General features: G+C 39.4%; 1 protein-coding gene across 1 annotated transcript in view; it reads right to left on the bottom strand.

Moving 5' to 3' along the window:
• MDN1 (midasin AAA ATPase 1) overlaps positions 1-15,106 on the bottom strand; it is a 145,385-nt gene that overhangs the window by 114,982 nt on the left and 15,297 nt on the right. The window contains exons 3-10 of the mRNA XM_068984913.1: positions 13,336-13,560; positions 12,835-12,942; positions 12,563-12,755; positions 8,035-8,277; positions 7,670-7,801; positions 4,772-4,875; positions 3,205-3,319; positions 143-336 (exon numbers count right to left, since the gene is read on the bottom strand). Of these exons, the coding sequence (XP_068841014.1) occupies positions 143-336; positions 3,205-3,319; positions 4,772-4,875; positions 7,670-7,801; positions 8,035-8,277; positions 12,563-12,755; positions 12,835-12,942; positions 13,336-13,560 (1,314 nt within the window). The remainder of the gene's footprint in view (positions 1-142; positions 337-3,204; positions 3,320-4,771; positions 4,876-7,669; positions 7,802-8,034; positions 8,278-12,562; positions 12,756-12,834; positions 12,943-13,335; positions 13,561-15,106) is intronic.

The following is a 15,106-nucleotide window of genomic DNA, read 5'->3' as shown; positions in this document are numbered from 1 at the left end:
TTGCCATTTCTTTCTCCAGATTAGAGACTGAGAACGTCTAATTTCAAAATCAGACTTCTTGTAACCATTCAGTTTGAGCTGCTAAGAACTTCTGAGAGAAGCAATTTTTAAAATACCAACCCAAAAGCGTTAAGCCCAATACCTGAGAGACAATTCTCTTCCCTCAAGGCTTAGTCTCTTGTTTTCTTGTCTTGCTTCTGGAACCTCCTCTGGTGCCTGTTTGCCTCCAACAGAACTTTCGCTCAGACAGTGATGCTTCTCTCCAATAAGCTGGAAATAAATATCAAGCAGGTGATCGGTTGCTGCTGATAAGCTGGGGTATCTATTTTGAAGAACCTGACAGAGGAGAAAAAAAGCAAAAAAAAAAAAAAAAAAATTAGCAGCAGACAAAGTGATTTTTAAAAGCACACCAAGAATGAATTTCTCTAGGAGATCTGTCATCTTGAGCAAGTGTAAGAACTTCCACCTTCACCCATTACCTCCAGCCCCCCAAAGACTATGACTTCTTCCTGACCAGAAGTTATCTTCCTGTTATCTGGCAATCTCATGACCTATCACACAGCTTTGGGTACAGAAGCTTGATGGGAAAGACGTCTCAAACAACATGGGCATCCAAAGCCCATGCACTTCAAGTACTACATACTCTGATTGTTTTAAAGACAATTGCAGTGCCATCATTAAGTCATTTCTCAGCCAAAAGCACCAATGAAATAGTTTAGTGGGAAAGGAAACAAAAGTTTTTTTTTTAAAGTAGAACACAGTAAAAGGAGCTAGTGTTAAAGTCCTGATAAAAAGTAGTTTTTATCAGACAGTAGAATTTAGAAAGCAAAAGATCTAGTCCAATTCGCTTCAATAATTATTAAGAATTTTGTGCAGCATTAATACTTGGTGGCCATAATATCATAATATTTATGATACGGATTTGTTAAATCTACTTGAGAAGAAAAATATCACGTATGTATTAGAAATATTATTAGCTAATATATTTAAATTAGCTTAAGAAGTATACCATGATTCCAATTTATATTAATATATGAAATAACATATTTTATATATATTAAAGAGGTAAAGTCCACATATTTACAAAGATAAAGAACTAAAATCTTTTAATAGTGTCACTTTAAGTATTAGATCTCACAGGTTTTAATTTCTTCATACCTTTCTGTTAAATTGGAAGATTTTACAAATTTTAATATTTCAAATGTATTAAAAATTAAGTAAAGATAGAAGTGAATAATAAAATCGACAAATTCATTTTATTTGCTACACATGTGGATCTTTCAAAGAGAGAATAAACATGTTCTGTGTATAGACGGAACATTTTCAAAACTGACCATATTCATGGACTGTGGCTACCATAAACAAAATACATACTTCCATCACCCGTAAGACAAAACAAGAGTTCCCTTGTGATCACACCCTTCCCCAGCACCCTGTCTCTGGAATCGTGAATCTGATTCCAATCAGCACAGTGCTGCTTTCAATTCCTCATATACATGGCATCGCACAGGATGTAGCACATAGTTTGGCTTCTCTTACTCAGCATCATGGATTTAAAAGTCACCCAAGCATCACTGTATGCATCAGTAGTTCCCTCTACTTTACTGCTGAGGAGTAATTCCATCATATGAGCATGTATACTTATGGTCATGGTGAGGGAAAAAAGCTATTTTCACTTGAAAAAACCTAGGTTTAACACTTTAGTAGGGCTCGGTTATTTGGGAAAAAAGTTCTGAATAGTGATTTATATGTACCAACCAATTAGTCATTTTCTACCTCAGACAAAAAATATCTTTTGTTATTACCATAAATGTCAGAATGTAAACAGAATATCACATGATAAACTAATTTGACATGATATGCTTATCAATATTTAAATGTTTGAAAACAAAACATTTAAAGAACTACAACAGCAAAAAAAAAGAGGGGTATTATGTCAGAGCAATACAACAGACATGAATTGTGACGCATGGAATGGATGCCAGGGGCACCAAAGCTGAGTAGGTTCCTGGTGGAGCTTACAGTTGAGAGCAGCAAGAGAGGGAGAGAAAGACGTAGACGCTACAGTGAGATAAGAAACTCACAAAGCTACAGAGATTCAAAATTCACACCATCAAGGCCAGGGTTCTTAGAAATCATATGAAGGTTGATCCAGTAATTGGTGCCCTCTGAAAACCCCTCTGTTAATAAACACTTAAATGCTATTAATAGATAAAATATTTGACAAGGGTTGTCTGGTGCCACTTATTTATGTAAAAATTTACACCAAGAAAGAGGAAAGTGACCCTGCCATCCCTGAATGTTCAGTGACAATACTTTATTTGCTACTGTTCAAGGTGAAGTGCTGAGAGACAGAAAGCTGCCCAAGTGAGAAGGCAGACGCAGAGGAGGAGAGAGGCTGGCAGCGTAGAGTGAGGCACACCGCTTAGGGGTCACAGAGAACCAGGGATACTACAAAGTGAACTACTGTATAAAGCCTTTCACCAAGTCATCTCAGTTTCCATTAAGGTCCAGATGGAAATGCACATGAAGTTGTTAAGTGTGAAAGATACTAGTTACAATCAACTTAGCAAAAATAAAAAGATCCTTTGAGGACAACTGGGGAAATTCTCATGTGGTCTGAGAATGAAGTGCTACTGAGGAATAATAATTCATTTTATTGGCTATAATATCGATATTGTGGTTACATATGGAAATGCCCTTAGAGATGCATCAAAGTATTTAAGGGTGAAATGCTGCGAGGTTTGCTTTCAAATATATTAGCAAATAAAAAGTACTAGAAGAAGTTAATATAGTAAAATGTTAGCACATTAACTGTTAAATTTAGAGTGGTGAGTATTTTCATGACTCACTGGGCTATTTCTCTTCTCTGCATAGTCTGAAACTTTTAAAATAGGAATTCTCTGGCAGCTTAGTGGTAAAGAATCTGCCTGCCACATGGGTTTGATCCCTGCGTTGGGAAGATCCCTTGAAAAAGAAAATGGCAACCCACTCCATGATTCCTGCCTGGGAAATCCCATGGACCTAGAAGAGACTAGTGGCTACAGTCCATGGGGTTGCAAAAAGCTGAATACGACTTAGCAACTAAACAACAACAGAGCTGATTCACTTCTTTGTATAGTGGAAACTAACACAACACTGAAACTTTTAATATAAATGAAAAGTAAAAAAGAAAAGCACTGATACTTTCAAATAATGACATACCTCATTTAGTTCTGCCTTATCCATATTATCCAGGTGAATTTTGGTCCAGTATTTGTCTAGCAGAGTAGCATGACTATTTAGTGGTCGATACCAATTTCCTCCACAGCTCAACAATCTGTATTACAAAATGAAAAGCAGAGTCACACAAAATTCCTAAGTCTTAATCTTGAATTATGCCCCCGGTTATCCGTTGCTATTCATTGTGTCACATCTGAATAAAACTCACAATTCCTTCTGGTGTCAAGACACTATTATGCTAGGCTTACAGGGAGGATGACAATGAAATGCTGCCACTGACTCGGCTTTGACTATTCTCCTGGGGAGAGTAATAGAGCTTTAACCAAGTTATTTTCAAATTACTGCAAACAGTCCTATTAGGCATTTTGATCTCAAAAACATGTTTCTTTTTATTAAGATGTATCTTCAGGAAAAAGAAAACAAACCAAGACCCATAGCACTAAAAATAAGTTCACTGCTTATTTACCAAAAGCTACAGTACCTAAAACTATTTAAAATACACAGAAGACAAGGAATAGTTATTGAACACATATTCTGGGCAAGCCACAGGCTTACACTTAAGCCATTAATTTAATCCTCATAACAACTGCCCTGAGGGAACAGTGATCTTCTTTTCCTCTAACTGCAAGGAAGAACCATAAGGAAGAGAAAGAACAATGTCTCTTGCTCACTCAACTATGACTACAAATGGCAAACCAAGAAATGAACTGAAGTTGGTGTGACATGCTTGTATGATGTCTCAGGACTTCCCAGGAAAGAACTTCACTATCACTGTGAATAAAAACAGGTTCTATTAAAACTATCAGGGTCTAGGAAGGTGCTCCTTGAAGACGGTTAGATCAGCTCTGCATTCCATCTGGGAGTGAATGTTCACAGAGGTACAGTATACACTAACATCATCACTAAACACAGTGTAGCATTTGTTTCCCTCTTGGGCATTTTAAGATCTTGGAGAAACTGTACAGGTAGTCAGGTAGTAGGAAATAAGCCACTGCCTTCACATTATTTTAAAATGTAGATAAGGACATAAACATAAGTTTCTTTAGGTTTTATTCCTTTGTTGATGCGTATCTTCAACTTATTTATTTAAACTGCTTGACGTCTACAGGGCTTCATTTGCATCAGCGCCACCATCAAGGTTGGGCGCTCCACCATGTGACAGGACTTTAGTGCAAAGTCATTTCACCTAAACTTTACAACTTACACCAAGCTGTAAAGCAGGCATTATTGGTTCCATCAGAATCAGCCAAGCAAGGTACATACAGATACAAAAAGTCAGTGTCAGGATTCAAATCCAGAGCTATCTGACAACTGTCATTTCTGATTATGTTTGAAAATATGAAAACAAGGTTTTGAAGACTGGTTTTATTTTCTAAATTAATTATCTCCATGAAAAACAGTCGGGAATGAGAAGGTTGGGCCTGTTCCAACTAACCTTGTTTAAACGCCCAGAGAACTCTATTCCTGGACTTGCGTGCTCAGCACTCTAGTATGTGGACTCATGAGCCAGAGGCTCCATCATGGAAACAAAAGGGTTAATAGGACATACCTCCTGGTTGCAAAGAACTGAAATCCAGGAGCCACCTTCACACAGTCACCTCGGCCAGGAATCAAGAGCTCTCCATTCTCCAAGAGAGGGATCAGCACAGAAATCTAAATCACAAAATTCCAGGGACAAAGCTATAAAGACACAAGTAGCAAAACAAAAACAAAACCAGCCCTCTAACCAAATGACAAACACACACTTAAAGGAAATGCTACTTCTCACAGCATAAACTGGGGTCAAAGCAGGTGGGAATACTGGAGTCAACTACACTCCAGCAGAACAACTTACTTGTTCAACATTCACTGGGTGCCTACTACGGACCGGAATCAAGCAAGACACTAGAACTCCAGACACGACTGAGGCATTACAGCCTCGCGTCTGATGGGAGGTAGCTGGCAAACTACCACACAGCCTAACTGGTGTGACCCCAAGTGATGAACAAAACACCACGTGAAAACAGGCTGTCGATGAGTGTGGAGCAGATGAGAAGCAAGGCAGTGAAGCCACCCTAGAGGTAATGCCATTCGCCGAGTCTTAAAGTGGAACAGGAATTAGTCCGGTTTGGTGGGAAAGGAACGGCACAATCACTCTAGGCAAAAATATTAAAATGAATAAAAACATACATGCCTAAGAGTGTGGCCTGAGAAGAGTCTGTGATGGTTAGGGCAGAATGTGCACGTGAAGTGGTGAAAAAATACTAGGCTTACGAGACAGAGGATAAAAGCTCTTCTGTGCTGAGCTAAGAAGTTTGAACTTTTTCATGAGAGTGGTTGAGAGGATTTTATTCAGGAGAAAAAAGCTTTATTTTACGTTTTAGAAAATGAACTATACAACAATATGGAAGATAAACTGAAAGAAAGCCAGCCTGGATGGAAAGAAGTGAAAAAACATATCAGTCAAGTAACAAAGGCAAGATGGCAAGATAGATTAGACAGAGACAAAAACAAGAAGCCCTGTGCTAAGGCAGCAGGCCTGGGGGGAACAGAATAAGAGATAAAGAAAAAGCACTCAGCAGCATCAGACGGAGTGAGTGGGAGACGAGAGGAAGGAGACAGCAAAGTTCTTTCTGGCTTGGCTATTACGTGTCGGGAAAGGTTGCTCTGGGAAAACAGCAGACAAGGTCCATTTTGAACATCCTAAAACCTGCACCCACTAAGGAATCTAAGTAGAGATTTTCTGAGAAAAGTATGGACTAGACATATGGATGCAGGGGATGGGAGTTTAAGAACAAAGTTTTGAAAAACAAAGTAAGAAGAACAAAGAGCTGAGAAAGAGGGTTCTAAAATATCAACATAATTTTATTAAGCATCATTAACTCATACATGGCTAGGAGTAGAAAGGGAAAGTAATAGAGGGGCAACTCCAAGGTAACAATGAAACTTGAAACAAAAGACAACAATCCTGAATGAGATCTATAAAAGCTACCCTGAAACAGTAATGGGTTCACTGCTAGCTGAGTTCTGGAAATAACAAAATAATAATCAAGGGAAGGTGTATTTTTGAGTAAATACAACTTTACTATAATGGTAAGTTTGAACATAATCAACTGAATAAACATACCCTCTGGAATCAAATGTAGTAACAAAAGGGGAATGGAACACAAAACGGAACTCAAAGAATCTTCTGATGTACTAGACATGACCCAAGTGATGACAAGTAAGAACAAGTCAGAAAGCAACAGTTTAGTCTTGAATCTGGACTTGGTCATCAAAGCATGTACTTAGCAATGGGACAGGGACAGACACCTATGCTTCATCATGACCTGAATGGAAAATCCCTTCTGTTTGTCTAACTTTTTTGGCTCAAATTCTATGATTCATAATCCTAATGACTTCTCAGGTATCCTGAGGTCTAAAAAAATTTGTCCAGGAAAGAGAGCACTAGAAAGGGCTAAGACCCAACAAATACTTTTAAGTTGGCCTTGTAATTTATAATTCAGTTTCACTGTAAAGTCTCCTTGGTAGGAGTCATCCCCAGCTTATCAAGAAAACTAAGTTCCAGCCCTATAAAACTTAGCATTAAAATCTTCGAACATAGTGGTAACACTAGGCCAATAACCCCATTACATCTTTACCTCAGACTCTGAAATATGCATGTGTCGTAAGACACACATATTTATAGCCACCCTTTCCCCTTCATATCTCCCTAAACCCAAAGACCTGCCCCACCTCTCCTCCTTCCTCCCTATCTCCTCTTTCAATCCAAGAGGGTAAAGTCCATATAGAGGTAGCTTTAAGGTTCACGTTAAAGAAAACTAAAACCAATCTTGGGAAAGTCTGTCCACAGAAGATTGTTTTCATTTTGCAATACATTTTAGGGTGGGAGTTGGGTGGTGGGGGGGATGTCATAGTTCACAGAATACAGAAGACACAGGGACTGACTGCCTCCATAGCTAAATTTCATACACATAGAAAAGTGATCTTTTTAAAAAGTCGGAAATACACATCCAGTTTATTTTCCTTAATTGAACAAAGACAAGCAGGCACTGGTAACATCATCTTTTCCTTCCTGTGTCCTCAGCTCACTACTCTACAGATGCCACAGCTGGGGAGTGGGCCTCAAAGTTCTCAATGTATCTGTATCATGCATAAGATGTTTCCCACCGGGCCTATTCTTAGAAAGGCTGTGATACTGATCACATTTTTAACTAAACGAGGAAAAAAATATACTGAGAAATTGGTCACACATTCAACTATTAAAGGAAACAGGATAAGCAGAATTTTACTGATTTTCTATCAAACAAGAGATCAGCCTGGTAATCCAAGAACTCAAATAGATTAGGTAGATAATCAACATATCATCTCTAACAAAATAACCTGTGTTGTTTAAATAATGCCCCAGAATCACTATTAACACAATTTGAAGACAAGAAATTAGTGAGTTACTGTGGAGATGACGTACCACATCTAAGGGGGCATAGTCAATATCCTCCAGAAGGATCCAGTATCCCTTGGTGGCTGCCTGTGTCAAGGTCCCAGGCTGCCACACAAACTCCCCTGGCACATCTGTGCAGCGATACATTCCCAACAGCATCTGTAGAAAGAAGATGAAGTGCTTACTGAAACCACACACCTGAGGTGCCAGTGCCGCACCCTAAGATTAGTTCCATTAAACTTTTACAAGGTTATAATGGGCACCTGAGGTTTTATAGCATGATCCCCTCTGTTAGGAGGAATATCAGTTAATTTCAGTTTCTTAGCAAAAACAATATTTTAAAGCAAATATTCAAAGCACGTTCACCCACCAAAATCTGCCATTTCTTTTACCTTACTGTCAGTCTGATCTCCAAGTTGGACTTTGAGAAGTTGAGGGGGCTTCCTTCTACCTGTCATTGCAGCTAAATGTTCAACTAATGAAGTTTTGCCACACCCAATTGGTCCTTCTAACAACACAGCCTTCTGAGAAGCCACTGCCATAGCCAGGGTCTGAAGATTTTTGCACACTGAGTCGACCAGCACGTAAGACCTAAAGGTCAGCTCCTGTTCACGAGAAGAACTCCTACTACTCGCCTAAGGAGACAAGTGAGAAATAAAAGGCACATCAAGAACAGTCTTTCTACCAAAGGCACAGGTTAATTTCTACAACAACTGACTTTTACATAAACCTCTGCCAATAAATTAGTAGTACAGGATCTACAATAACAAGCATGTATCAAAAGTAAGGATCAGGCTTTTTCCCTTTCCTGTCTCTCATCCTGGGGAGAGGGGTGGGAACTTACTAACAAATATAAGAAAACCTCTCCCAAACCAAAAAAGGTGATACATAGTGAGTGGGAGCAAATATCATCTATCATGACTGGATTTTCATTTTTCTTCCTCTTACCATATTCTAGGATTTCATGTCTAAGATCAAGAATGCACACAATACACTTATTAGACAATCATGGAAGTAAAGACACTAATTTTTTTCCAGGTACAATAAGGAATACCAGGGATTTAATTTTTTTTTTAATTTATTGAAGTATAGTTGAGTAACAATGTTGTATTAATTTAGCTATACAACAAAGTGATTCAACTACACATATATACATTCTTTTATACTCTTTTCCATTATGGTTAATCACAGAATACTGAATAAAGTTCCCAGTACTATATATCCACTATATAGCCTGCATAACAGAAATACACACACATACACTAAACTACGGGCATACCTCAAAGATTTTGCAGGTTGAATTTCAAACCACAGCAATAAAACAAATATAATAAACCAAGACACACAAAACTTTCAGTTTCCCGGTGCATACAAAAGTTATGTTTACACTAAACTCTGGTCCATTAAGTGTGCAATAGTTTTATGTCTAAAAAACAATGTATATACCTTCATTTAAAAAACATTTTATTGCTAAGAAAGCTAACCATCATCTGAGACTTCACTGAATTGAAATCTCTGCAACAGTGGCAAAGATCATCAGTCACAGATCACCATAACAAATATAATAGTAATTCAGTTCAGTTCAGTCGCTCAGTCGTGTCTGACTCTTTGCAACCCCATGAATCGCAGCACGCCAGGCCTCCCTGTCCATCACCAACTCCAGGAGTTCACTCAGACTCACGTCCATCGAGTCAGTGATGCTATCCAGCCATCTCATCCTCTGTCATCCCCTTCTCCTCCTGCCCTCAAATCCCTCCCAGCATCAGAGTCTTTTCCAATGAGTCAACTCTTTGCATGAGGTGGCCAAAGGACTGGAGTTTCAGCTTCAGCATCATTCCCTCCAAAGAAATCCCAGGGTTGATCTCCTTCAGAATGGACTGGCTGGATCTCCTTGCAGTCCAAGGGACTCTCAAGAGTCTTCTCCAACACCACAGTTCAAAGGCATCAATTCTTCGGCGCTCAGCCTTCTTCACACCAACTCTCACATCCATACATGACCACTGGAAAAACCACAGCCTTGACTAGATGGACCTTTGTTGGCAAAGTAATGTCTCTGCTTTTGAATGTACTATCTAGGTTGGTCATAACTTTTCCTCCAAGGAGTAAGCGTCTTTTAATTTCATGGCTGCAGTCAACATCTGCAGTGATTTTAGAGCCCAAAAAAATACAGTCTGACACTGTTTCCACTGTTTCCCCATCTATTTCCCATGAAGTGATGAGACCAGATGCCATGATCTTCGTTTTCTGAATGTTGAGCTTTAAGCCAACTTTTTTGCTCTCCTCTTTCACTTTCATCAAGAGGCTTTTGAGTTCCTCTTCACTTTCTGCCATAAGGGTGGTGTCATCTGCATATCTGAGGTTATTGATATTTCTCCCGGCAATCTTGATTCCAGCTTGTGCTTCTTCCAGTCCAGCGTTTCTCATGATGTACTCTGCATAGAAGTTAAATAAGCAGGGTGACAATATACAGTCTGGACGTACTCCTTCTCCTATTTGGAACCAGTCTGTTGTTCCGTGTCCAATTCTAACTGTTGCTTCATGACCTACACATAGGTTTCTCAAGAGGCAGGTCAGGTGGTCTGGTATGCCCATCTCTTTCAGAATTTTCCACAGTTTATTGTGATCCACACAGTCATAGGCTTTGGCATAGTCAATAAAGCAGAAGTAGATGTTTTTCTGGAACTCTCTTGCTTTTTCCATAGTAATTAAACAGTTTTAAATATTGCAAGAATTACCAAAATGTGACAGAGAAACACTAAGTGAGCAAATGCTGTTGGGAAAATGGCACCACAAGACTTGCTCAAGCCACAACCCTTCAGTTTGTAAAAAAACAAAACAAACAAAAAACCATGCAACATCCATGAGTGCAATAAAGCAAGGCATGCCTATTAAGGATATTTTTATATTACAACAATAATAATTATTATATATAATACAGTACAATAAATTATAATTTAATTAATAATTAAGAAATAACATGGTATCTGGGAATTACTTCAAAATAATACGTGTGAGCAGTGTTCAGAAATATAAATGCAAAATAACTGACCATGAATTTATAATTACTGAAGCTGAATGATTACATGTGAATTTATTATACTACTATTTCTACTCTGGAATATGTTTAACATTTTCTGTAACAAAAAGTAAAATAATAATCATAATCATAACGCACCCAATATGTTTAATGGGACGGGGGAGCCTGGTGGGCTGCCGTCCATGGGGTCGCACAGAGTTAGAAACGACTGAAGCGACCTAGCAGCAGCAGCAGCAGGATGAAAAGTTCTGGAGCTTGTTTGTGCAACAATGTAAATATACTCAACAATACTGAGGAGTACACTTAAAAATGTTAAAAGATGGTGAACATTACGTTCATTTTACCACAACTTTTAAAAAATTTAATAATAAGCTACCTACTGATACAGAAAAAAAGGATCTCTTGGAAGAGTGCAGTGATTATGAACTTTTAAGAAATGATAACTTCTCAAACAGAGCTTGTGCCCTAGAGATATGTAAGGACAAAATGAGATTTAGGGCTGGAAGCTGCTGAACTTTTTGCAGAGCTGTTACTCTCAGCAGCTAGCAGGCTGGGCTGTAGCTCCAGGTTGCACTTCTGCCCCAGTGCTCTGCCACTGCCATCCACTATCAAGCCCATCCCAACCCAAATCCTTCCCTGTGTTAAAGTGCTAATTCTCCAAACCTAACCTATATTGTTGTTGTTTGTTGTTCACTCACCAAGTCACGTCCTGACTCTGCGACTCCATGGACTGCAGCACACCAGGCTTCCCTGTCCTTCACTATCTCCTGGAGTTTGCTCAAACTCCTGTTCACTGAGTCAGTGATGCCATCCAACCATCTCATCCTCTGTCTACGTTAGGATCTGTCTACATTAGGAGAGTAGTTAAAGATGGGTGGGGAAGTCTTCCTGACCACAGGGAAATACCAGGGGCTTTGGAAATACTGCTGTCTCAGTGCTGGCAACACATATATCCAGTTTATGAATTATCATGCAGCTGTACACTCAAGAGGCGCACTTTTTTCTAATCCTTTTCATTGTACTTCCCAGGTACAAACTGACGGTCAAGCAATGACCCAAAACTTATTCCAGGGAGAAAACTAGGTAGATCTGATGAACCGACTAAAGACTGCTGGGGAAAAACAGAGTGGCCTTTGAGCCACTTTTTTGGAAAGGTCATTTACTATGGCAGGGGACAAGCTCACTGCAGATGCAGGCCTCCCACACCATAGGCAGAGAATACCGTGACAGAAAGAGGCTGCTGGCAGTAATGGCCGGGCCAAGCCCTGTCTCTGCCAAAGGGCAGCCCAAGGGCCCTGGACAAGTCACTCTGTCTTGTTGTATGAAGCTTCATTAGTGTCTGACTCTTTGCCACCCTATGGACCATAGCCCACCAGGTTCCTTTGTCCATGGGAATTCTCCAAGCAAGAAAACTGGAGTGGGTTGCCATATCCTTCTCCAGGGGATCTTCCCCACCCAAGGATCAAACCCACATGTCTTAAGTCTCATTCATTGGCAGGTGGGTTCTTTACCACTAGTGCCACCTGAGAAGCCCCATTCTGCCTTAGTTTTATATAAATATGGCATCACGGTGTCCAACTTCAAACAGCTGCTGAAGCAGGTAAACAAACAAGTCATATATGGAGGAGTTTTGCTCAAGTTAAGAGCCTGATGCACAGGCATCATCATGATTTCTAATTCCACACTAAACAGGGACAATGGGACTATCAGAGAGGAGGGTCCTGGGTGAATTCTCTACTCTCTCCCTGAATACTTCTCTAAGTGGAACAGTAATTTGGCAAGCTCAATTTTGCTCACACATAAAACACAAAGCCCAGCCAAGGAAAAATACACACTCAGTGTTTAGCTGGAAGAGGGCAAACCTACCACTGATGTCAACGTACCTGCTCTTCAGGGGCTGGCGGTTGCCCAGGCAACACCACACCACAGACAGCAGTGACCCTGGAGGAGAGGTCTGCTGAAACAAGGTGTCCTGTGGAGTACTGCAGCTCCTTGTCCTTTCGCCAAAGGGGTGTGTCTGGATTGGCCAACACCAAGGCCTTCTCCAAGTCCTGCAGCTGGGCCTCCTCAAGTAACCTGAGGGAATTAGGAGCTCATCAATGGCTCTAACGCCCAGTAAAGCCACGCAGACATCTCTAGGAATGCTCTTGCTTACCTTAACCTGAAATGGATCAGTTCTTCACTATTAAAAATCTTCTTAAGGAATGATAACTTGTGCTCTTCATTCATACAGGTGACCAAAGCAAGACAATTGGCTGTGTACCTGGAGAAAACCAAAGTATATAAACTCAGGATCTGCAGCGGAGTCTAAAGAATAAAGAAAATTTACTAGCAAAAAAAAAAAAGAAAAGAAAAAAATTTACTAGCCAACTGAACACCCAAACATGAAATCTTATGGAATTTAACACAGGGAAAGGTAGAAATCACAAATCGAGCACAGTGAATTCACTTGATGGAACATAAGAATAATGGAATTCCACTCATATTATCTGATTTCCCTCTGAAATGACACATGAAAGGGAGCAAAAACCCCAAAGGCACCAAAACAAAAACAACATATTTTAAATGGTTTCCTTTTCTTCTTCATGCACTCAACTCCAGGGTCCTCCAACTGTCCCCATACTAGAAGAACAGGAACAGCCCACCGGCTACGTACCAGCGGACCAAGGTGTCATGGCTCCTGAGGAGTGGGACGCACACACTCCAGTCCCAGAGGTCCCGGAACACAGACTGCTCTTGCTGCAGAAACTTGTAAGCTGCCTCCATTAGGTCCCGAAGTTTCATCCGCCTGCGCCCATACCGGACTGGATTTGCATCTGAACTCTCTAGGAAGAGCCTCTGAAAGACTGGAGACGTGTCCTTGAAATACCTCAGGGCAAACCTTCGGAAAGAAAAAGAGTTTTTAATTGGTTGGTAAGAATATTATAGAGTATATATATATATCCATTTTTTAATGGAATAAAACAACAGAGTGTAATGGTACCTCTCAAGAGTTTACAAGCCAAAAAGAGATGAATGCTTAAAGCCACCTAGTTCTAAAGATTGTATTCTGCTTGAGTTCAGGAACCAGAATTGCAGCATGAGATATCTAACAGGAAACAAAAACCACAAGAACTTATCACAAGTGTTTACTACTGAAACTACACTCATTTTCAACAAGTATTTATTGACTTCTCACTATGAGTCAGGCACTGTTTCAGACACCGTGTAAGTCCTGGAGGTACAAAACCAAGCATATACCTCCCCTGAGGGAGCTTGCTATCTAGGAAGGAAGGGAGTCACAGAAACAAAGTGAAGCATGAAGAACATGAATTCAACAGAACCTGAGAAAGTCAAGAAGAGATGCTTTGGTTGCATCTTAAAAGATGAAGAGGAGATATTCATGCAACACAAAGGTAGTAAGACATACAAAAGCTACAAGACATACAGAAAATAATGACGGCAATAATAAGTCCTTCTATGTAATTACTTTTAATGTAACTAGTTTACTCCCAATCAAAAGACACAGATTGAATGGATTAAAAAAAAAAACAGCATCAGACAATATGCTACGTACAAGAAACCCACTCTGGATCTAAGGCGACACATAGGCTCAAAGTGAGGAGATGAAGGAAGAAAAAAATCTATGCAAATGGTAACCCAAAGGGAGCAGGAATGACTATATTGATATCAGTCAAACAGGCTTTAAATATATGGAATAATAAGAAAGAAAATCAATAAGGAAACAGAGAACTTGAATAACACTACAGAGCGAAGGGATCTAACAGGCAGGTACAGAATACTCTACCCAACAACAGAAGAATATATATTCTTCTCACATGCACATGGAACATTCTCCAGAATAGAGCACATGTAAGGACACAAAACAACTCTCAAAAGACTTTAAATTACTGAAATGACACACAATACCTTTTCTATAATTATACAAATTACAATGGAATGAAACTAGAAAGCGACAGCAGAAAGAAAACTGGAAAAAACTCAAATACATGGAAATTAAACACACTCTTAAACAACTGATGGATCAAATAAGTTACAAGGAAAATTAGAGAGGACCTTGAAACAAATGAAAAGAAAAATACAACACACCAAAACCTATGGTATACAACAAAAGCAATGCTGAGAGCAAAGTTTATAGCTACAAACATGTATACTTAAAAAGATCTCAAGCTAACAACCTAACTTTATACCTCAAATAACTAAAAAAGAAAAAAAAAAAGAATAAACCAAAAGCTAACAAAAGAAAGGAAGTAATAAAGACTAAAAGTAGAGACAGAAACTAGAAAAGCAACAGGGAGAAATAATCAACAAAACTAACAACTGGTTTTTGAACAGATCAAGAAAAGTGATAAAAGATTCAAAAAACAACAATCAGGGGACTTCTCTGGAGGTCCAGTGGTTAAGACTCCATGCTCCCAATGCAGGGG

The sequence above is a fragment of the Capricornis sumatraensis genome, chromosome 13 (assembly GCF_032405125.1).
Source record: "Capricornis sumatraensis isolate serow.1 chromosome 13, serow.2, whole genome shotgun sequence".
Taxonomy (NCBI): Eukaryota; Metazoa; Chordata; class Mammalia; order Artiodactyla; family Bovidae; genus Capricornis; species Capricornis sumatraensis.
This window is presented reverse-complemented; position numbering and strand designations above follow the sequence as displayed.